At 51.7% G+C, this 23,138-nt stretch overlaps 1 protein-coding gene across 1 annotated transcript in view; it reads right to left on the minus strand.

Moving 5' to 3' along the window:
- Positions 1 to 9,386: 9,386 nt before the first annotated feature.
- ASS1 (argininosuccinate synthase 1) overlaps positions 9,387 to 23,138 on the minus strand; it is a 46,594-nt gene continuing 32,842 nt past the window's right edge. The window contains exons 11-14 of the mRNA XM_007453132.1: positions 20,208 to 20,339; positions 14,849 to 15,005; positions 10,890 to 10,955; positions 9,387 to 9,661 (exon numbers count right to left, since the gene is read on the minus strand). Coding sequence (XP_007453194.1) covers positions 9,616 to 9,661; positions 10,890 to 10,955; positions 14,849 to 15,005; positions 20,208 to 20,339 — 401 coding nt within the window. The 3' untranslated portion in view covers positions 9,387 to 9,615. The remainder of the gene's footprint in view (positions 9,662 to 10,889; positions 10,956 to 14,848; positions 15,006 to 20,207; positions 20,340 to 23,138) is intronic.

A 23,138-nucleotide genomic window follows, 5' to 3' on the forward strand; every position in this document is an offset into this window, starting at 1 on the left:
CCCCCGCCCCATCCCCACCCCCCACCACCGTGTGCTCAGGATCCAGGGGAAGCTGACAGCAGCCCCGCCAGGTGCGCTGATCTGGGTTGGCCAAGGCCTGGGCTGTACAGGTTCTTTGCTTTCAAGAGGGAGATGGGGAGGGGGCAACCTTGAGAGTGAGGTCTGGCTGGGCACCCGGAAGAGGGAGAAGCAGGAGGCCAGGCTGCAGGCGGGGGAGGACAGCCTGATGCCAGCATTTGGGTGGGCAGTGCAAACTTTGGGACAGGAGGTGACAAGACCTCAACTCCACCTTTGCCCCTTGAGAATCCAGCCTCCTCTTCAGGCAGCCTGGCCTGCTGGCAGCTCCTAAGGTCTGTCCCTTCTCCCTCGGTTCAGGCACTGGAGCACCGGAAATGGAAAGGGGATGCCCACGGGCCTGGGTCCTGGAGGTAGGCTCCCTGAGGGCAGAGGCTGTGTCTGCCCCTCCCTGCCGACCCTGCCACACCGCCCCCACCATGGCACGGGGCTGGGCGCATTGCCCACGTGAGAGGTGGAATGCCTTAGTAGAAATCAGCTGAGCGTCAGAGGCAGGTGCAGCCTCCTTCACGCATTCACTCATTTGTGGAATCCTGCAGGGCAGTAACCAATCAGAACTCAGAGCTCTTCTCTCACAAGCAAGATGCTCTCGCTGGCCCCGGCCATCCATGGGCACTGTGATGGCCGCAGCCCAGATGGCTTGAAGCTTTCTTATTTGCCCAGCACACCCCCGTACATTTTTTAAAAGAAGAAAGGCATTCTCCTTTTCTTTTTTTTACCCTGTGATTTCCACCAGTCTCACCATGGCACCAAGGAGCCTTCTGGGCACTGGAAAGTTTCCGTAGCTTCACCTGGGTGGTGGTTACACAGGTGGATACACAGGGAAAATTGATCAAGCTGTCCACCTCAGACGTATGCACTTTTCTGTGTGTGTACGTGTCTATGCGAGTGTATGCATATGTACGTGTACACGTGTATGTGCATATGTGTACATGTTTATATGCACGTGTCTGTGTATGTATATTTTACCTCAACAAAAACCAACTCTTATCTTCTGCCTTTGAACAGGAATGTTTTGCTTCTTCCAGGGAAGCAGGAGGGGCCTGGAAGGTGGGTTTGGCTGGCCGGTGGCCTGGACCCCTCCTCAGCTCCCCAGCCACTGAAGGTGAGGGGGCCTGGGGTCCTTGCTTGACCCACCCTGCTGAAGCCCAGCCTCCCAGCACCTGACTTCTCAGGATTCCCCCAGACATGAGAAACCCCCCATTGCGCAGCCAGGAGCTAGAGGAAGGAGTGGGGGGATTTACAAACAGTAAAGAAAATAATAAAATGATAACCAAGAGGGGATGGGAGAATCCCATCATTCATTCAATACAATTTCATCGAGAGTCTCTTACCTGCTAAGCCCTGTGCTGAGTGGTGGGCACAGCAGACATGGTCGCTGCTCCCAGCGTTGCCTGCAGCCTGCAAGGAAATGGAATCCATCCCGGGAACGTCCAGGGCTGGGCATTTAAGGAAAGCTGGAGGATGTGGTTTCTAACCTCAAAGGCCAAGGTTGCCCTTGTCAGGGCCCAGGCTCACCAGCTCAGAGACAGCAGCTACCAATAAACAAAGTGCACCCAACTGCCATGTTGTGACTTTATAACAAAAAATTGAACTGTCACACAGGCCAAATTCACATCGATAGCAGCCGCTCCCTGTGCTTCACGGGCTGTCACACTGTGGTTAGGAGCCAGGAGCCCTGAGACCCACAATTGCTGAATAAAAAAGTGCTCCTGCAGGGTGGGCACTATTGTTATCCTGTTTTTATAGCCAAGGACACTGAGGGCCATCAGAAATACTGAAGGAGTCAACCCAGGTCCCCAGTTAGGAAGTGGCGGAGGCAAGATTTGAACTCAGGTCTGTGCAGCCTCGCCTGTAAAATGGGGATTCCCCTCCCCGATTCCCTCACCATGATGGTTTTCCATGGCATAAAGGAGAAAAAGAAAGGGTCTTCTGAACTGTCCACCCAGGGCACACATGAAGGGCAGCTTTTATTTGCCTTGACGAGATTTTGTGATGCTTCCGTGCCTGTATGTGGAGTGGTGACTGAGACCAGGCTCTGTCTCTGATGTCCCGCTGGGTGCCTCAGTGGGGCCTCCAATATCCCAGGAGGAAGGGCCCCTTAAGGTCCCATCCTACAAACGGAGAAACTGAGGCTCAGGGGGAGTGAAGTTCTTGCCCAAGTTCTCACAATGGAGGCGGGGGTAGCCAGGATTTAGCATGAGTCTAGCCTCAGTCTGGTCCCTGAGCTGGGGATCCATCCGCCCCACTGCCCTGCCACCCTACCTGCTTGCCCACAGTTGCCTTTCGAGGATCCGCTGCTCCACTCTGGCTGAACACCTTCTCTGTACATGTCAGAGGCTTGCTCCAGTCCAGCGCTTTCCTGGCCCAGGCTCTTTTCCATTCCTTTCTTTAACACTGGCCATCTTCCCCCTACCCCTTATCTTTAAAATTTTATTTATTTATTTATTTATTTATTTATTTATTTATATTTATATTTTTTCGGTACGCGGGCCTCTCACTGTTGTGACCTCTCCCGTTGCAGAGCACAGGCTCCGGATGCGCAGGCTCAGCGGCCGTGACTCACAGGCCCAGCCGCTCCGCGGCACGTGGGATCTTCCCGGACCGGGGCACGAACCCGTGTCCCCTGCATCGGCAGGCGGACTCTCAACCACTGCGCCACCAGGGAAGCCCTAAAAATTTATTTATTTTTAACAGCTTTATTGAGATGCAATTTATATCTCATACAAGATTCACCCATTTTAAGTATACAATTTAAGTTTGTTAAGAAGCCTATTAACAACGTGGAAAATTAATTGCACTATTATGGTAAAAAGGGAGAAAATGCAGCAGATGTGCAGGTACACAATGTAAACACATTACGTTACCTGTGTGAAAACATTTTGCACACGCAAAATGACTAGCAGGAAACTCATAAAAATATTAACCAAAATGTTTCGGTTAACATGTTGGATTCAGAAATGAAATTTTTTCCTAATGATTTTCCAAAGTTTCTGTAATTTTCAATATTAGGACACTCTGGCTGAGCCCCGGTAAAAAAATGGTGTGAGATTCCAACATCCCCATCTATACCTCAATATCTATTTGCATTTCCTGATTGAGTCGAGCTAAGAACATGCCTAGAAAAGATCTCCAGCGTTGGGAGTGATCTGATTCAGACTTACTCAACCTTCTGTAATGGTCTGGGGGCAACTCCATAAAAGCCTTATAGCCAGAGGTGGGGAGATCTAGGGTCTCCCAAGGACAGAATCTACCCTGAGAAGGCAGAATCAGCCCAGACCAGCTAACCTCTGCGATAGGATCTGCTAGCTGGGGGACGAGGCGGTTCTAGTGGCTGCTGGGGGCTGTTGATTGAAACTACTGCCAATCCAGACCATTTGGCGACACCTGCATGCTCAGGTGGAGAGCGGCTGTGTACACGAAAAAGTAAGAGTTCTAACATCTCGGTGTCCAAACAACCCTACTCCAGATCCCCTAAGTGGTGGTTTCCTACCCACTTCTCAGTGGACCTGGGGTTAATGGTCTTGAGAGCTGGAGCAGCAGCCAGTGGCATGGGCAGGGGCTGAAGTGGAGTGACAGGGGGGACAGGGAGGTGGGTTAATGCACGTCCTGGGCTGTGGCATGAGGACTGCATTGGAATGGCTCCTGAGCACCTACGCACCACTCCTTGGGCTTCTAGAGCAGAGAAAGCCCTGAAGTGGGGGGAGGGAGTGTGTGTTCCTGAAGTTCTTTGGATGTGGCTTCTGAGCTAGTAAAGGTTGGATTGATAGTCATTCATTCAAGAATTTTTTTTTTTTTGCAGTACGCGGACCTCTCACCGTGGTGGCCTCTCCCGTTGCGGAGCACAGGCTCCGGATGCGCAGGCTCAGCGGCCATGGCTCACGGGCCCAGCCGCTCCGCGGCATGTGGGATCCTCCCGGACCGGGGCACGAACCCGCATCCCCTGCATCGGCAGGCGGACTCTCAACCACTGCGCCACCAGGGAAGCCCCGTTCAGGAAATATTTATTGAGTAAGTGTTATGGACCAGACATGGTTTTGGCACCTGAGACACAGCTGTGAACCAGACAGAGCCAGTCTCTTCCCCCATGGAGTTTCCTGTCTAGTGGGAGAGACATTCAACAATGCCCAGCACCCAATAAAAAATTATTAGACACGCAAATCAAATCAGTGCATAATGTCAGGTGCTGATATGTGCTATGGAGAAGAGAAAGGTAGGGTAAAGGGTATATGCCAGGTTTAGGCTCTATAACAAGTGAGCCTCGTGGCTATATCTGGGGGAGGGAGGCGGAGGCTCCAGGCAGAGCTTGGCCTGTTTGAGGAACAGCAAGTAACACAGTGGGCTGGAGCAGAGTGAGAGGGAGAGTGAAGGGAGGTGAGAAAGAGAGGAGGTAGCAAGCCAGATCATGAAGGAATTTGAAGGTCATAGTAAGTGTATCAATTATCTGTTGCAGCAAAATAAGTAATGAAAACTTAGTGCAATAGAGCAGAACTTTATTTATTCATTCTCATGTACCTATAGGTTGTCAGTCTGGTGGTTCTTCTGCTGGTCTCATGTGGGATCATTTAAGCAGCTACCGTCATCTTATGGCTTGCCTGGGTCTGGAGGTTCCCATGCACCTCCATGTCAGGGAGTTGGTGCTGGCTACAGTAAGGACTTTAGATTTTATGCTGAGTGAGACAGAAGCCATGGTGGGTGGGTGTTGGTTCAACAGGGATGAGAAATTATGTGACTTACGTTAATAAGATAGTAAATGGGACCCCAGGCCAGGGTGGCCTATGGGTATTTGGATTGTATTATTGTTAAATTGAAAAAAAAAGTCAACTTCCACTTCTGTCCATGAAGCAGTAAGGTGGTCTAGAATTATACTCGCATTGTAAACAGTAGAAACTGGACAAAACACAAGGAACAACTATTTTCAGACATTCAACAACAGGCAGCACAGGACTGTGAAAAAATAAAAACAAGATGAATCCTACTATTGTCTAGCTTCCTGCCTGGAGATAATTCTCAAAATGCAGAATGGAGAAGGCAAGACAGAAAAGTCCAGTGATCTTACTGAGCTAAGAAGACAGATGGGATTTGGGGAGACCAAGGCAGCTGGAATTGATGGGACTGATGACCAGAGAGGAGGGAGTTACTAAGAGAAAGAACTCCAGTCATCTGCATGGTGTCCAGTTGAGACTTTGGCAGGTGCCACTGTCTTCAAGCAAAATCCCACGAGCATACACAAGAACAATTTTCAAGGAAAGAAAAATTACTAGGAATCTCATACAGGACTGGGAATTGTTTAAGAGTCCTCCAGCTAGAGGAGAGAGACCTCATTGACTCCAAGTCGTCAAGTAAGAACATTAGAAAGGCCACACCTTAGAAGTAGAGTTAAATTATCCCTAGAATAAAAACTAGAGCTGCTCTAAAAGAGCTTAAAAACAAATCTTGAAAGGATCAAACCAATCTATAAGTAACAAAACTGCCTTCTCTAAAGAAGTCCAATACTCTTTAAGGAAATACAAGAAAACCCAACCATGCATCGTTACAATGCCCAGGGTCAAAGTTTTTAAATTATGAGCTATACAGAGAAGTAAGAAAAAAAATCCCATAGTTAAGAGAAAAATCAGTCAATAGGAGCAGACCAAGCAGTAACGGGGACGATAGAATTAACAGAGAAGGACATTAAAGCAGCCATTATGAATATGTTCCATATGCTCAAGGATGTAACCATGCAACTGGATATACAAAAATGACTCATATAGTGATGAAAAAAATACCTGAAATGAAAAATACACTTGATGAGATTAATAGCAGATTTGATAGTGTCGAAGGTCAATGAACCTGAACACATAGCAACAGATACTGTAGAAAATGAAGCTCAGGAACTTCCCTCGTGGTCCAGTGGTTAAGAATCTGCCTTCTAATGCAGGGGACTAGAGTTCGATCCCTGGTTGGGGAACTAAGATCCCACATGCCTCCGGGCAACTAAGTCTGAGCACTGCAATTGAGACCCGACACAGCCAAAAATAAATAAATAAATATTAAAAAAAAAAAAAAAAAGATACGAGCTATAAAGCCATGAAAAGACAAGGAATAAGCTTAAATGCATATTATTATGTGAAAGAAGCCAATCTGGAAATCCTGTACACCAAATGATTCCAACTACATGACATGCTGGAAAAGGCAAAGCTGTGGAGGCAGTAAAAGGATCAGTAGTCACTAGGGGTTAGCGAAGAGGGAGGGATGAATTACCAGAGCACAGAGGATCTTTAGAGCAGTAGAATTAGTCTGTATGATACTATAATGGAGGATACATGTCATTATACATTGATCCAAACCCATAGACTCTATCAATACAACACCAAGAACTCAATGTCAGCTATGGACTTCGGATGATAATGATGCATCAATATAGTTTCATTAATTATAAGGGAGACGCAAGAGGGAGGAGATATGGGGATATATGTATATGTATAGATGATTCACTTTGTTATACAGCAGAAACTAACCATTGTAAAGCAGTTATACTCCAATAAAGATGTTTAAAAAAAAAAAGAATAAGGGAGGGCAACCTACTAAGTACTAGATGTTATGCTAATGAGCTCTACTAATACCTACTAACAGCCTGCTCTTCTATCTGTGACTCTGTTCTACAAGTAAAAATAAGTAGTAACACATGTGATAAATAAAAATTCTCAGAATTCCCTGGCAGTCCAGTGGTTAGGACTCTGCGCTCTCACTGCCTAGCACCCCGGTTCGATCCCTGGTTGGGGAACTAAATTCCCACAAACCACGTGGCATGGCCAAAAAAAAAGAATCTCTGCATGTCTCAGCAATCCCTGGGGGGAGAAAAAAAGAACACGGGAGGACACAAATCCCCAAGGTAAGTAATGAAACAGGGACATTGCTATCAATCCTGCAAACAGTTAAGGATAATAAGAAAATATTATGAAAAGCTTTATGCCAATAAAACTGACAATCTAAATGGAACGGGCAAATTCCTCAAAAGACACAAATTACCCAAAGTTGACCCAAGAGGAAATGGACAACATGAATAACCCAATATAAATAAAAGAAACTGAATTTATACCTTAAAAGCATCCGCCAAGAAAATTCTAGGCCCAGATGGTTTCAGTAGTGAATTCTATCAGATATTTATGAAAGAAACATTGCCAGTCCTACACAGGATAAATATAAAACACATACCGTTCTTATTTTTAATCTTTTAAAAATGATATTTGACTACCTAAAGAAAAAATAGCAACATATTGTGGGTTTTTGTAGAAGCAAAATATATATGACAACAAAAGCACAAACTGAAATGTTCTAAGATTGTATTGTTGTAAGATTCTTATATTACACATGAGACGGTACAACATTAATGAACGTAGCCCGTTGTAAACTAAAGATATATGGACACTGTAGACCCTAGAGAAACCACTGAAAAGACAAAAAGCATAGCTAATAAACCAGCTACTAAGAATACTCAATTAAATCCAACGAAAGGCAGGAAAATAGTTTAGAGTGAAAAACTAAATCTATAAATGGGGAAAGGTTAACAGCTATCAATATAATAGAATATTACATAGTTGTTGAAAGTGTTTAAGAGTTTTTGATGAAGAAAACTGTTTATGATGTAATGTTAATTTAAAAGCAGGGCAAAACACTTGCTTTTAAAATACTTTAGGGACTTCCCTGGCCGTCCAGTGGTTAAGGCTCCCCACTTCCACTGCAGAGGGCATGGGTTCAATCCCTGGTGGGGGAATTAAGGTCCTACACGCTACGTGGCACGGCCAAAAAGAAGAAACAATACTTTATCCTAAATAACTCTGTAAAAATATTTATAAGTATAGAAAAATTTGACTGAGAAGAAATTCACTAAGTATAAGCAGTGTTTAAAATTGGGTGGTGAGATGATGGGTGATAGTTATTTCTATAAGATTGCGTTTTGTTTTGTTTTTTTAATAAGATGCAGCCAATGACGGTTAAGGACATAAACACACAGGATTTGGGGGGTCAGCCAGGCCAGAGTTTGGTTCTTGGCTCTGTCACTTGCTAGCTGACTGAAAGCTGGCAAAGCAATTCCTCTGCGTCTCAGTTGCCTCCTCCACCGAACAGAGAAAAAAGCATCTACCTCAGTGTCATTTTGAAGATTCAAAGAGATAATCTGAATAAAGTGTGTAGCAAAGTGTCTGGCACAAAGTTAAGATTCATTGAATAATTCATTTGTAACCTTCACAATAACAGGAAAACACGTTTTAAAAACAAAATTTCTTTTGAAAGAAACCCTCATTAACAAAGGCAATGGAGTGGAAGTCAGAACCAGGGAAGGGTTCAGAGCAACCAGCACTCAAGTCTTCCCGGTAACAGTGCTTCTGTCTGCAGATACCACAAACTCTCTCACCAGCTTAATTAAGCTCTAAATGGTAATTGCTTATGAGAACACCAGTGTCTCAGAGAATCCAAGTTAAGAAATACTGCCAGCTTCCACGAGGCCTACCGGGATGGGAACTGGGATTCTAAACCGGACACCCACTCTTCCCATCACTCCCTTTTCCCTCTCTGCTTTTCCAGCCACAGGGCATCCCACCACGCCTAAATTCCCTCGTCCTCGCTTCTGGCCGGTTCCCTGGGCCCCATTGCTGGGACTGAGATTCTGATTGGCCCAGCTCTAGTCAGGTGCCCAGCCATGGTCCAATCAGATATGAGTGAAGGGGTGGAGTCAAGTACAAACATGGCGCCTTTGGGCCATGGTTTGTGGAGGAAGGGTGGAGGGAACAGTGTAAGCCAGGTAAACACTCCCCACCGGCACCACCACCACCAAATTATGTCTGTGTTTTTGTCCTCTGTGCCCAGGCTGCTCTTCTTACTTGGCTTCTTTCTCCTCCTTGATGTAGGACGCTTAAGGCCACCCAGCCATGGTGGGGAAGCCTGGTGTGGTCAGTCGTGGCCACCATTCCCGGGAGTTCACTGTGGGCTGTGGGAACGACTGCCCCCAAGTTTGTCACCTAATCTCTCCCTGGTTTCCCTGGCACGTGCCACAGGGGCACAGCTGGTAACAAAATGCCAGGCTTCTGGGCTAGGGTCTGACGCGGGTGGGTGCTTCTGGATTCCATGCTTTTTGCTGGAGAGAGGGGTCGATTCTTCCAGATATACAGGTTCTCTGGCAAAAGGTGGCCTTCGGCAGTGCTTTAGTCAGAAAACACAAAGGTTGGTCTAAGAAAAGCATGATTCACCACACACACACACACACACACACACACACACACACTCTTACTCCTCTCTCTGCAGAAATAAACAAAAGACCAATGTATCATTTTTTTTAATCGTCATTTTACAGCTCCTGACTGCAGCCGGCCCCCACCCCTTCCGTTTGCTGACCACTTCTGCAGGATCCAGGGGACCAGGGAACAAAGCCGGGGCCTGGCACCCGCACTGCACTGCCAGCCCTGGAGGACAAGTCACAACTACAAATTATCACAACAATTAGCGGCTGCACTTGGGAGATGGGCAAAGCGAGGAGTCCCAGCTCCCCATTATCAGCCCGGTTTATTTGGCGGTGACCTTGCTCTGGAGGCGATGATACTCCTTCAGCCTGTAAACCACATTCAAAACAAAGAAAAATGTAAATTAACAATAACAACATGCACTCAGTTCAATTAATTCAGGCAGAGGTGGGGTGGCAGGGGCAGCTGTTTGTTAAGATGTGTGTGGAGTTGTCTTTTTTTCTCCCTCTCTCCCTCTCCTGCCCCGGCCCCTCCTGCCCTCCAATCAGGATAATGTGATTAATTTATCTTAGGGGGAAAACATTGCTTGCCATTGTTTAAGACAAAGCGTTAAACTGGCAATGGGAGAAATGAAGAGGCCATTATGAAAACCCGGTGTGTTCGGAGCCATTTAAAAGGGTTTATAGAGTCATAAAACACAAAAGGGGTGAAGGAGGCGGGGAGATGGAGGTGACTGTCGGGCTGGAATCCGTGTCTCTCCCAGTCTCGGCTCCAGGGCCAGGAGGCTGGCTCTGAGAGAAAATGGTTTCGTGCTGGGGGCGTGTTATCAGCGAGAGGAGAGAAACTCATGCCTTCTTCCAGACCCCAAGCCCCAGGAGAAGGAAGATGGGGATTAAGAGCCCAGAGCTGGACAGACAGGCCTTCTAGATTCAGCCCCACTGAACACCTGCTGCTAGGCACTGTGCCCTTCCTGGGTGCCAGGGTCTGGGCAGAGTGCTTGATTTCCACGGACTCAGATGAAACTTTCACTGCACCTGTGAGGCAGGTATGGTTAACATCCTATGATTTCCAGAAGTTCAGAAGGGTTCTGAGACCAAAGTGCAGAGGCAGGATTCGAAGCCAGGTCTGAGTGGCTTCAGATGGTGTGTATCACCCCACTGGGCTGTGGAGATCCAAGGTTCCGGTTAGACCTGAAGCCCATGTATGTGGACGTGAAGGCAGGAGCCAGCCAGGTGACCGTCTGTGGCTTCTTTCTACCCCTCGGCCATTTCCCTTGCTAACCTGCCCGGGAAAGGGGCTCCTAGTGGCTGGAGAGGGTGGGAGTGAGTGTCAGAGGCAAAGAGCAGAACCCAGAAACCTGGAACTCAAGTGCCCAGGACCCTCTGTTGCTCTTAGCTGTCACAAGTGTGCCTTGTGGTCCCGCAGAGGATGGGAGCAGGCTGGGTCCAAAGCAGGCGCTGAGGATGTGGTGGGTGGAGGGACAGGAAGGTGGGGCTTGTCTAGGGCAGAGCAGTGGTCAGAGCATTGAGGTCCCATCGGAGCCTGCTCCCCGCACCTGGAGGGTCTGAGGACCCATCAGGGCCCAGAGCTTCTCACCTGAGGGAGTTGATGTTGATGAAACCAGTGGCATCAACTGGCTCGTAATCTCCCTGCACATTCATGCTGCAAAAGAGTAGGAGCTCGTCAGCATCCCCCAGGCCTTGGCCTTGGCATCCAAGGGACCTCAGTCTCACAGACACCCAGGCATTTCCTCAGTGTTGATCCAACACTCCCTGCACTTTGGCTTTTCATTCCATTCCTTCCAATTCAGGGAGCCCTACCCGGGGCCAGGGATCATGCCAGGGCTGCAGAGCAGGGAGCCATATCCCTGCTACGCAAATGGGCAGGTTGGGTCCTGGTCCAGCCAGCGCCAGCCCAGTGAACTGCTCCCACGAACCAGAGCACTGCATCTGTAACCTCAGGACATACACTGGAGCCAGCTCTGCCCTCGGGCTGTGGAGGGCTTCGATGAGTGCCCAGGAACAGCTGGTGGTGTCCAGTGGCCTGAAGGCCTGGGAGGCCAGGAGTTACACACCAGACAGCCTCAGATATGCGTGACGGCATCCCTCAAGCTGCAGAGAGGCCCCAGCAGTTAAGATCTGTCCACGAAGTCTTTTTCACCTTGTTTGCCCATTGAGTGATGGGCATCCATCACTCTAATCCATCCTCCAACATGGGCACCCACCCGATGCCAGTTGGTTTTGAAAAGTGCCCAGTCAACCCCTGCTATACTCAATGGAGCAGATTTTTTCCCCCCATCTGCAGTTTCCATCTTCCAGATTCGACAGCCTTCATCTTTTGGGTGTTCTCACTTAGCTGCGCTTTGGAACCCTTCCCAACCACAGTCAGTCAGGTCCAGCCACCTGGGTGAGCAGCCTGGCTCCACCCCTGCCATAGACCTTAGGGCAAATATTCTTGCTTTTTGAGCTTCAGTCTTTCACTTGTGAGATGGGGCTCTCAGCCTTATCACTGGCTCCAAGTGAAATGATATAGCTGCCACCTGGCACCAGGTAAGCACTCAGCTTTACTAACATCATTCAGTCATTCATTTACTCAGGTATTTATTAAGCACCTACTACCTACCTGCCAGGCGCTGTGCCAGGTGCTGAGGAAACAAGAACCAGACAAGAGCAACACCCACGTGCGGGGCAGGGGGTGGTGGGGTGGCGAGTTCAGACATAAGCAATCAATCATCCATCTGCCTTCGATAATTACGACTGTGATATGCTCTTTGAGGACAAGTTCAGGGCGCTGTGGTCTCAGATCCGACTCCACGAGGCCACCCTCTGAGCCCCCTGGGGGAAGGGGGTCCCTCCCGTTTCTCACGGGCCCCTTGTTGCGTCCTGCCCTGAATCAGCCCCTTGTCTTCATGTCTGCAGAACTCCAGCCTCAGGACAAAGCAGTCTCAAGGTTCGATGACAAGGAGGTGGCCTGTCCCCTCAGGAGCCTTCTCCAGAGAGGTGAGATCGGGGAGGAGGGCAGAGGGGTTCTGCCATTTTTCTGAGACCCTGAGGCTGTGCCTCTGACTGGCTCTTTGTGGACTGTGGGCTTCGTACAACAAACGGGGTCTCTACGCCCGGCTGCCCTGCAGCTTGTCAGGACTTGGGCCCTGTGCCTCCCCCTGCCACGCGCTTGCCCTGACCTCCAGGGGACCTAGAAGCTAGAACTCCCACGCTCTCAATGCTCCCTCCTTTTCACCTCCATCGGCCCCTCCAGGGCTCAGGTGGCTGAAGCCACCAGGAATCGACTAGCAAGCTCCCTGTAAACAGAGAAGATGTCAGACATCCGAGGGGCTGAGCTCGGCACCCCTCACCAGGCAGGGGAGAGGCTGGACCCACCTAAAGCGTCAGCCTCCTCGAATAGCTTTTACAGACCTTGCTGGGGTGAAAAACTAAGCTTCACATGACCCCGCCCTGTGCCTCCACACCCCCATCCCGAACCACCACACGGCTTCGGACTCCTGGCCTCGCGCCCGCTGTCTGAGGCACTCGTCCCCTTTGGAAGGGCCCCTGCGCTCAGCCCAGGGAGAAAGCAGGCCTTGGACCCCCTCCCTCCTCCCCGTGTGCATCCGTCCTTTCACCTCCGTCTCTCACGAGTCGAAACAAACTCTGCCACCCCCTTGCCCCCAAACAGGCCCTTCAGACCACCCCAGCAGCCCCTGCAAAGAGAGGCCCACATCCAGGGACAAACGTGTCCCACGGGACTGCTGAAGTTTCTCGGGAACCGAAAAACCTCTTTTAAAATTTGTGGTTTCGGGAGGTAGGGGGTACCGGTGGCAAAAGTTTACAATGATTTTTTTTTTTTTTTTTTTTTTTTTTTTTCCCTCCCCTGATGGTCTACAGAAAACCTCTGTGCTTTTATTTTTGTTCATTCGAGTGGCTCTGACCTGCTCTATAATTACGGTACTTTCTACCTACTGTGCCGCGGCATTTCCAGTTCTGCTACCTCTCGCGGTTTCCTCGCTGGTCCCTGTGACGCTGTCACTCAAGGGCTTTCAAGTCAGCGATGTAGAAATCAGAAAGAAAAGGGAAATGGTCGGAGACACAGTGAGAATAAATGCTCCTGCTTTTCTCTCTTTTTTTTCCCCTTTCCCTTTTTACTTTATTCATTTAATCTCCCTGAGTGAGACTGTAAGGCTTAATGAAGGGTTGGACAGATTATTAGAGGCTGTTGATTTGGAGGGGGAGGGAAGAAAGAGCCAGAGAGAGAAAGAGAGAAGATAATTTGACATTTACCCCGACTGATCTAAACTGATTCGGCTATATTTATGGCTTCTAAAGTGTTTAGGAAGATTGAAGGGGGGAGAGAAACGCAACACGGCAAAGAGACGGGAGAGAGAAAAATAATATTGACCGCTAAACAAAACTCGTACTGTAATTCCTGACCGGCTTCCGGGAGGGGAGAGCTGGCTTCAGCCTGAGCCAAGCTGGACCTGGGACTTGTATCAGGTGGGGCTGCCTGTCCCCACCTCTTGTTTGGCCAGGTGAACTCCAGAGGGAACACCTTGCTCCTCGGTCAAGGCCAGTCTATCATTCAGGATGCAAACACAGGTGCAGCTAATAGGCAACCGCTACCTTGGACCCAGCCCACCAGGGCTCCCCAGCCTCTCCCGCGTCCTTTCAGCGCCCTCAGCCTGGCCCGTCGGGAGGCAGCTCCTCAAGGTTCCCTCCTGGCTCCCTCTCATCCAGCTCTGCCGCTCCCCTGGGCTGTCTCCTCTTGGCCCCATCATCCAGTGTCCTCAGACCACGTTTCTCCTCAACTCTAGCCCTGTGTGTCCAGTGGCCGACTATAGTTCTCCTGGCCTATCTCAAAGAAAACTCATCCTGCAGTTGTCCAAATCCAAATGCATGATTTTCTCCCCCATTCCTTCAACTCAGTCATCGCCACCAAAGTGTACCCAGCGGCTCATGCCAGAAAACCCAGGGTGGTTCTGAACTTTTCCATCTCCCTCCCCATCCAAGCCCTTTCAATCCCACCTCCTAAATATTTGCCAAATCCATCTGCTGCTCTCTATTCCCAGAACCAGCAGCCTGGTCCAAGCCACCAGCATGTCCCACGGGGAGCCCTTGTGTCCACCCTTGCCAGGTTCTTGTAGTGCCTGGGATGTGCTGGGTTCTTCCAAGGCTCAGAACCTCTGCACAGGACAGTCCCTCTGGAAACTCTCCTGCCCCCTCTCCACCTGGTTCACTCCTTTCTTTCGGAGACCAGCTCAGAAATGGCTTCCATGGGGAAACTTCCCCACACCCCCGTTATCATACCCAGCCCAAATATCCTGTTTCTCCCCACAGCCCAGCACCTCCTTCCCTAATCCTGCACTCGGGTGATCCTTTGATTGGGACCTTTCTCCCCATCTAGCCTGTACATTCCATGAGGGCAGAGGTGGTGTGGATAATCTTCAGGACTGTCTCCCCCATACCCTACACGTGCCTGGGCATATCTTTGCTGAGAAAGCCAGTCGGAGGAGATACTGGACATGAGGGTCTGTGCCCAGCTGGGGGCAGGGGTGGGACGCCTACCTCACCAGCTCCTCGTTGTAGAGGGACAGTGGGGACTCCCGACCGAGGATGTACACCTGGCCCTTGAAGACGGATACCCGCACTTTCCCTTCCACGTGCTCCTGGGACTTGGCGATGCAGTGGCGGACAAATTCACACTCAGGGCTGTGCCAGAAACCTGCAGGGAGGAAGAAGCAAGTGCACCGGGGAGACCCACCATGTGCCTGCCTCGGGCCAGGACGTGGGGAGGACTGGGGTCCAGGAAAGGCACCCTGTGCCTCGCCCCGTCATGGCAGACGTGAGCCTGGGAGGGCAGTCCCGCATCTGCCTTGTTCACTGTGGAGTTCTGGCATGACATGCACTTGTAAATGACAACAGTGAGGACCAAGCCCGCCTGCCCCTGTCCTGTGACCCTGTAGGGCTCCTGGGGGTAAGGAGGCATTCTCTACACCCTGCAATGCAGTCACCCCCTAAGGGTCAAGAGGAGGGGATCTAACCTGCTGCTTCACACCATAGATATTCAGTGGTGAAGGGGCCCCATCCTTTGCCCACAGGGGGCTCAGTCTTATCAGGGCAGCAGACAGTTGGGCAGGAGACCTCAAGCAAGACTCCGACATATGTTACCGGGGCCGAGCGACGGGGGTGCCCAGCTGGGTGGTGGGTTTGGGGTCAGAAAGACCAGGTGTGTGGGGCCTTCACCTCTCTGAGCCTCTGTTTCCCCATCTGCTGAGTGGGGATGACACTGCCTCGCCCTCCCAGGACTAGCAGGCTTATTGTACATGGAGGCCCTGGGCTCAGGGGCTGCTGTGAACGCTGCCGGGAAGAGCCCCACCCCACAGGATAGGCAGACCCCTTGGAAATAAGTGACCTGTCTTTAAAATACTGCTAATATTTTCACATGAAAGATTTCTACAGACAAAGCACAGGCACCATGCTGAGTTCTTTACCTGGGCCACAGCTCTTTGAACCCTCCCAGTCGCAGGAGAAAAACCTCTCTTAGCCTCTTTCTTTTCTGCGTGAGGAAGTTAGGCTCAGGGAATTTGAGAGACTCTTCCACAATCACACAGGCTGTAGTGGGGGGCCTGGACTTGAGCTCAGTCGGGCCCAGTTCTAACAGCTGTGCTTCATATGATCATTTTGGAGCTTTCCCGTCCACATCTGCGACATCCCCGAGCTGCCTGAGAAATGCACTGCCCCCATCCCCCGTTACCCATATCTGTCCCCCAGATCCCTCAGGCCAGAGGGCTGCGTGCTCAGTCCCCCGTCTGCCCAGGGTCTGGACAGTGGCTCCTCTCAGTTTCTGCCGAGGGCAGGGGGGCCGTGGCCAGGGTTGGGGGAGGGACAGCGAGAGGGGTAGGGTTTCTCTGAAACGGAGCCGGGAAGGTGAGCCCACCTGGGCAGCTGTGAGGCCAGATGGTGCGTGATCTCCTGCCCTGATAAAGGGCTGGGTCAGCCCCGGCTCTGTGGCTATTGTCGGAAGCCCTGGCCTCCAGGGGCACCTGCTGAGGCCCTCCGTGGGAAAGGGGAGCAGGCCTCTCCGCGATGGGTCCGGTGGCTTCCAGACGTGGGGGAGGGACGGGCAGGGAGAGAAGGGGCTGCGTCCTCACTCTCCGATGTCCTGCCTTTTGAGTTCACCTCTGGTTCCACCTTGACAAGCCACGTGATCTCTTTGTGCCTCAGTCTCCTCATTTGCGCAAGGAGGTAATACTAACCATTCTCTGGGGGGGTTGTGTGGATTCAGTGAGAGTTTTTGCTTTCAAGATTTGAACACGGCCTCTGCCAGCCCTCACTGTATACAGGGAGACAGACACCCAGAGAGGGAAAGAACCTTTCCAAAGCCACACAGCGAGATCCAGAGTGCTCCTGACTCTAGCCCAGAGCCCCGTGGGAGGGTGCACTGATGGCCACCCCCCACCATGCCCCAGTGGCTCGGCCATCTTTCTAAGTCAGGATAATTAGACCATTAGGTTCCCAGGCGGGAAGAGAGGTGGGAGATGGAGCCAGAGATATGGGGGCAGAGACCCCTGTGGGAGTGCCTGGCCTGGGCTTTATCTCAGGATCTCTCCCCTCCCGCCATGGGGGCCTTGTGCTCAGATTTCTCTTCCCAGCAGACCCAATCTGGGGTGGAGGGCAGTGAGTCCTGAGTGCCGCACTGGGGAGAGCCTGCGTGTCCCAGGCTGGGGGACGCACAGTGGGTGGGGCCTGGAGCTGGGCCAAATTCTGTACTAATCAGGACGACAACCCTCTGTGCATTATACCCATTTTACTGCTGAAGAAACTGAGGTGAGGGGAGAGGTGAGCTATACCCCCTAAATGAGATGGGTCTTGAAGCTGGGGTCGTGCCAGAATGACCCTGTGGGGTGAGGCCAGTGTGCTCCTGGAGGGAGGGGGTCTGTATAAACCTCAGATCAGGAAATTTGGGGATGGGGTGAGAGGAGGGGGAGACAGTACTCACAGTAGTCAGGGCAGCTAGGAGTGGGACCGAGGCAGAAGGGCTTCCCCGGGCCTCCGTCTCCCTGGGCCCCGAGATCACAGGGGCTCCGAGGAAGCTGAGTGCCATAGCAGAGTGGTGGCTCTATAACTGGGGAGCTAGACAGAATGCACCTGGGCCTGTGCCCTTTATTTTACAGGAGGGGAAACTGAGGCTCTGGGAGGAGACAGACCTACTCAAGGTCATAAAGCCAGCCAGAGGCAAGGCCCCATTCTCCTGCGTCCATGCTCAGAGACCATGCCAGGCACTGTCCTGGAGGCTTTGCAAATATCCATGCATTGAGGCCTCACTATAAGACAGGCAGAATTATCCCCATTCTTCAGATGTGGAAACCAAGGCACAGGGAGGTCAAGTAAGTTGCTCAAGCTAATCCCTGCTCTCTAGCCTTTATGCATCCCAAATGTGAGAAATCCCATCAAACAGACTGACCCTCTGAGCTATTGGGGGGTGGGGACAGGCTGCTGCCAGAGGCTGACCTTGACATCTGTGGGAGCCTGGAATGTCAGAGGCACCTGGGCCAAGTTAATGTTAATAACAACTACCGGGGAGGAGCCTCCACTCTGAGATTTTATTTCCTTTTAAACCTAATCACTGTAACATTTGGGGATTTAGAGGGCTCGGTGGGTGAGAGCAAGGGCTCAACCCAGGCAGCCTGGTCCAGGGATGCCAGCCCCACACCAAGGGCCAAGCTGTGCTCCTGACATCCTGGGCTGCCCTGTGCACACCACTGCGCCCCTTGATCACCCCTTGCTAATGGCCCCAGCCCAGCTTCCTACCCACCTCGGATCTGCTGGAGTGGCCGAGAACTTGGCCTCTGCAGCTGGCCTGTCCTGGGCTCCAAGCCACTTCTCAGCAGCTGTGAAACCTTGGGCAAGCGTCTTCATCTCACCTCTGTGCAGCTAAGATTAGATAATACCCGTCAGTGCCCAGCTCAGGGCTGGGCAGCAAGAGAGGTGGCAGCCAGGCTTCCCTGGTGGCGCAGTGGTTGAGAATCTGCCTGCCAATGCAGGGGACACGGGTTCGAGCCCTGGTCTGGGAAGATCCCACATGCCGCGGAGCAACTGGGCCCGTGCGCCACAACTACTGAGCCTGCGCTCTAGAGCCCGCGAGCCACAACTACTGAGCCTGCGTGTCTGGAGCCTGTGCTCCCAACAAGAGAGGCCGCGATAGTGAGAGGCCCGCGCACCGCAATGAAGAGTGGCCCCCGCTCTCCGCAACTAGAGAAAGCCCTTGCACAGAAACGAAGACCCAACACAGCTAAAAATAAATAAATTAATTAAAAAAAAAAAAGAGAGGTGGCAGCCGATCTAGCGTGAGGAGGGAGGCTGGTGGCCTGGCCCCCTCTCGGCCTCCAGGGATGCCCCCTGAGCAGAAGCAGCCCCGGCCAGGTGCTGTCCCCCCATCGCAGCCTGCCGCGTCTTAACGACTCTCGCCACTTTGTAACCAAAATCCACCTTTCAGCGTGGAAACCCCGCTGAGCAAGAGAGCCCACAGGAGACAATGTTATTTAAACACCTGTCTGTACCTGGGAAGGGGGGGACTGGGCTTCAAAGCCCCTGGGAACAATGGGAGGGAAAAATAATGCCAGCCAATAACCACCATGTCCCCTTGAAATCCCGAGATGAGTTCCAGAGATTAGGAGGTTTCAGAGGAAACAAAACCTCCGAGTGGGGGACGAGGGGAAGAGGTGAGGGCGGTGGAGGCTTCTACCAGGCAGTTACTATTACTATTAACGTTCCTGGGGTCCCTCTGACATCCAGGCCCCCACAGACGGCAGCCTGTCCCCCCCCAACAGCTCAGAGGGGCTGTTTGATGTGACTTCTCAAACTAGGGATTTGTTAATGTCATAGAATAGAGTCAGCCCTTTCTGGAAAGGGCCAGATAGTAAATATTTTAGGCTCTGCAGGCCACGTGGCCTCTCTAGCAGCTACTCGGCTCTGCCAGTGTAGCTCTGAAGTAACCACAGGCAACATGGACACGAATGAGCAAAGGTGGTGCCCAAAAACGACTTATGGACACCGAAATCTGAATTTCCTATAATTTTCACGTGCCATGAAATAGTATTATTTAAAAAAAATTTTCCCCAACCACTGAAGAATGTAAAAACCAGTCTTAGCTCATGGGCTGAACAAAAACGGGCAATGGGCTGGATTTGGTCACCCCTGGTGTAACGCGTGGGATGGATCTGGAGTCGGGATGACTGGATTTCTACTCTGTGGCAGCAGGTAAGGCACGGAAACTCAGTCTGGAGCCCAGCCCACACTCCACACATGGGCTGGGCATTCGGCCATCCCTGTGGCTTCCCAGTGGGGATCTGGCCCAGGCGATGCCCGGGCCCGGGGCCCCGTTCTTGGTTAACGTAGGCTTTCCCTTGCTTGAGGCAGTTCTTGTAGCGGCTCCGGGTTCTGCCTGGAAACAGGCTGACCTGGGCTCAAACCCAGCTAGGCCACATCCAGTTGTGTAACTTTATATAAGCTCCTTTTGCTCGGAGCCTCAGTTTCTGGTCACAGCTCTCTTAGGAGACTTGGGAAGCCCCGTAGGATGACTTGTGTTCCCACACAGTGCCAGGTACCCGGCACGTGCTGGATAACACTTGGCAGCCTTAGGCATGACACAAGATGCTTCCCTGGCCCTGCGGCCGTCATGCGGGTCGCAGGCGGCGGAGGCAGCGGGACAGCCCGGGGAACTGGTGCATTTCCCTCCACACCTTGTGAACAAGGCAGTTCCCGACGTCCCCTCCTCGCTTCCTTGCCCCCTGCCCTCTCTCCACCCCCGCTTCACCCCGCATCTTCCGGGGGCTCTCCAGCAAGTGGCAGTGGGCAAGGCAGGACTGGAGGAGGGTGCCCCTGGGTGAGGGAGCGGAGGGGAGCAGCTGCAGGGTCTACGCACCCGTGTACACCAGCTCGGCGAATTTCAAGCCCAGGCCTTGTTTGATTTTTCGCACTTCCCGATCCATGGTGAAGGCCTCGATGTCCAAATGAGCGTGGTAAAGGATCGTCCCCGCTGGGGTCTCGTAGATGCCTAGAGCCATTTTTCCAGGCAGGGGGAGAAGGAGCAAAAAGAGAGAAACGCGTGAAACCCGAAGTGTCAGCAAATGACAGAAAGAAAAAAATAATAATGACTCGTCTGACAGGAGACAAGCCAGTCGGACCCATTCACTCCCAGCTTGCTGCAAAATGCATCCGTCATTATATTCACGCTGGGGCCACGACAGTCCACTCTGCAGCTTGTGGAGAAAATGTCTAGATGCCCCCCTTTGAAGAGGCCCTCAGACGTTGGAAAATAACAGGGTTTCAGAGCTGCTCCCCCCTCCTTCCCAACTCGTGCCCACCGGCCCGCAGCTGCAAACCTGTAATTAAACCGAGTCTGGTGGAGCCCAGGGTCCCGGATGTCCCTTCCTGCCTTCCACCAGGGAGCCAGGGGAGGGGACGGCTGTGCACACGCATGCACGCGCGTGGACGTGTGCACACACATGCCACCTTCAGCCGGCGGCTCCCCTGCGGCTGTGTCTCTGCAGAGAAATCCTGACCGCCTTGGTCACCTGTGCTGACCCCACTGTACAGCCGGGGAAACTGAGCCCTGGAGGAGACGGGACTTCGGCTGAAGTGGAGCTGGGAACCGAATCTAGGCCCCCGAGTCCCTGAGCAGCGCTGTCTGCTGCCCTGTGGACCAGCAGGTGATGGGGGCCAAACCCCAAAGGTCATGGGAAGACGGTCTTGCTAGGTCCCCTCCCCACCATCTCAGGCCCAAATCCTCCATTTGCTAAACAATCTGCTTGAACTGCATGGTCTCCAAGTGACAAGGGGCGCCTGGCCCTGGCTGAGTGTAGCCCTGAGAGGAAGGTCTTATAAGTAGCACCACCCCAGATTTGGGGGCACTAAGGTTCCAAGAGGCAGCACGGCCCCCAGGCACATGGCCGGGCTCCCTCTTCCCAGCAGTGCAGCCTCGTGAATCAAGTTCAGGTGAGCACCTTGGATAAACCTGCCCCGTGTCCGCTGTCCTGATGGAGGGGTAATAACCGCCCCATCCCCACAAATGCCACCCCCCAAGTCCCTTTCTTCCCACCGCATAACATTAACAGCGTTAAAGGGGCAACTTTTCAGTTATCCTCAAAATTTACCGCCATCGTCCTTCCACAGAAAGGATTTGTACACCCAGGTTCATGGCAGTATTATTCACAAGGGCCAAAAGGTGGAAGCAACCAAAATGCCCATCAACAGATGAGTGGATAAACAAAGTGAGATAACTACCTACAGTGAAATGTTCAGCCTTAAAAAGGAAGGACGTTCGGACACACGCTACACCATGGATGAACCCTGAGGACAGGATGCTCAGTGAAATAAACCAGTCACCGAGAGACAAATACTGTGTGGTCCTACTTACGTGAGGTTCCTAGAAGAGTCCAATTCATAGGAACTAAGTAGGATGCTGGGTGCCAGGGGCTGAGGAGGGGAAATGGGGAGTTAGTGTTTAACGGGGCTTCACTTTGGGAAGATAAAGGAGTTCTGGAGATGGGGGGTGGTGATGGTTACACAGCAACGTGAATGTTGTACTTAAGGCCACTGAACTGTACACTCAAAACAGTTAAAATGGTAAGCTTTACGTTTTCTGTATTTTACCACAATTCAGAAAAATGCTTTAAAAAACCCCAAAACCAGAAAGGAGATTGTTTCAACTCTGAAGTCCAAAGGGGACACGGGCAAGGCGGTGTCTGATGTGAGTAGCCAGAAACTTTCGCCCTAGAGAACTTCTCTAGTCTTTAATCTTTAAGTCTGGGAACCACAGGAATGTCGGGGCCCTTGAGGATCACCTGCATTCTCCTAACTTAGCTGCAAATGCTGTATTCGAACAGTCTTAGGTGGAAGCTCGGCATATACGATCGAAAACAACGTCCCCCTGTGGGGAGCAGAGGCCCCTCTGCAAACCCTGGGCTCCACCAAGCAGTCCTTAAAATGCTAATCTGGCCCAACATACCAGTTGCACAGATGGGAAGACAGAGGCCCGCGGAAGGGATATGACTGGCCCAGGGGGAATGGAACCTGCATCTAGGTTTTCCATCTCTGCTCCAGGTTGCCTCTTAGGGCCTTTGCCAAGTGATCCAGTGCTCACCAGGCATGAAAAGGACACCCAAGTCTGAGGTGCTGTGGCCGAGGAAGACCCTGGGCTGTTCCCAAGCCTCCGAGGTGTTCCCTAGTGGAAAAGAGCCTCTTGGCAGGGGCGGGGGGGGGGGGGGGGGCTAGTGGAAAAGAGCCTCTTGGCAGGAGCGGGGGGGGGGGTGAGTCTCTCATCTGCAAACCCTTGATATCCTGGTCTCGGGGGACATGCACATCAAAGAGACCAGGAGCTGATGTGATTACAATGCGTCTGTCCTGTTTCACTTGTGTGGCCGCAGCTCTTGGGCCACCTCTGCTGTCCTGAATCGGTTGTGGGAGTAAATGCCTCCCCAGTAGGAAAACACCCACATCCCCAAGTTTATGCACCAGGCCCAAGCCCTCGATTCTCTGGGGAGTTCCTCAGGCCCTCACTAGGCCTCGTCGTTACCCTTATAAACATGGTTCAGACAGGCTCCGTCATCCACTTCTGCAAAACGGCTCAGAGATACAACCCAGAAAGGGCTTAGAAAGGTTGATGGGGTTGGAGTCAGATGGGTGGCCGAGAAAATGACAGCATGAGGGGCAGGGTGCGGGGACACAAAAGAAACTATGAAAAGCAGACAAGAATTCAGCACAGGATTTGGGGCTGCTCCTTGTGGGGACAGTATGGTGCCACAAACAAGTGGCTCCCAATGGCCCCAGGTCACTGAGAAAGGCCTGATGGTTC

Source organism: Lipotes vexillifer, unplaced genomic scaffold (genome assembly GCF_000442215.2).
Source record: "Lipotes vexillifer unplaced genomic scaffold, Lipotes_vexillifer_v1.1 scaffold149, whole genome shotgun sequence".
In the NCBI taxonomy this organism is placed as follows: domain Eukaryota; kingdom Metazoa; phylum Chordata; class Mammalia; order Artiodactyla; family Lipotidae; genus Lipotes; species Lipotes vexillifer.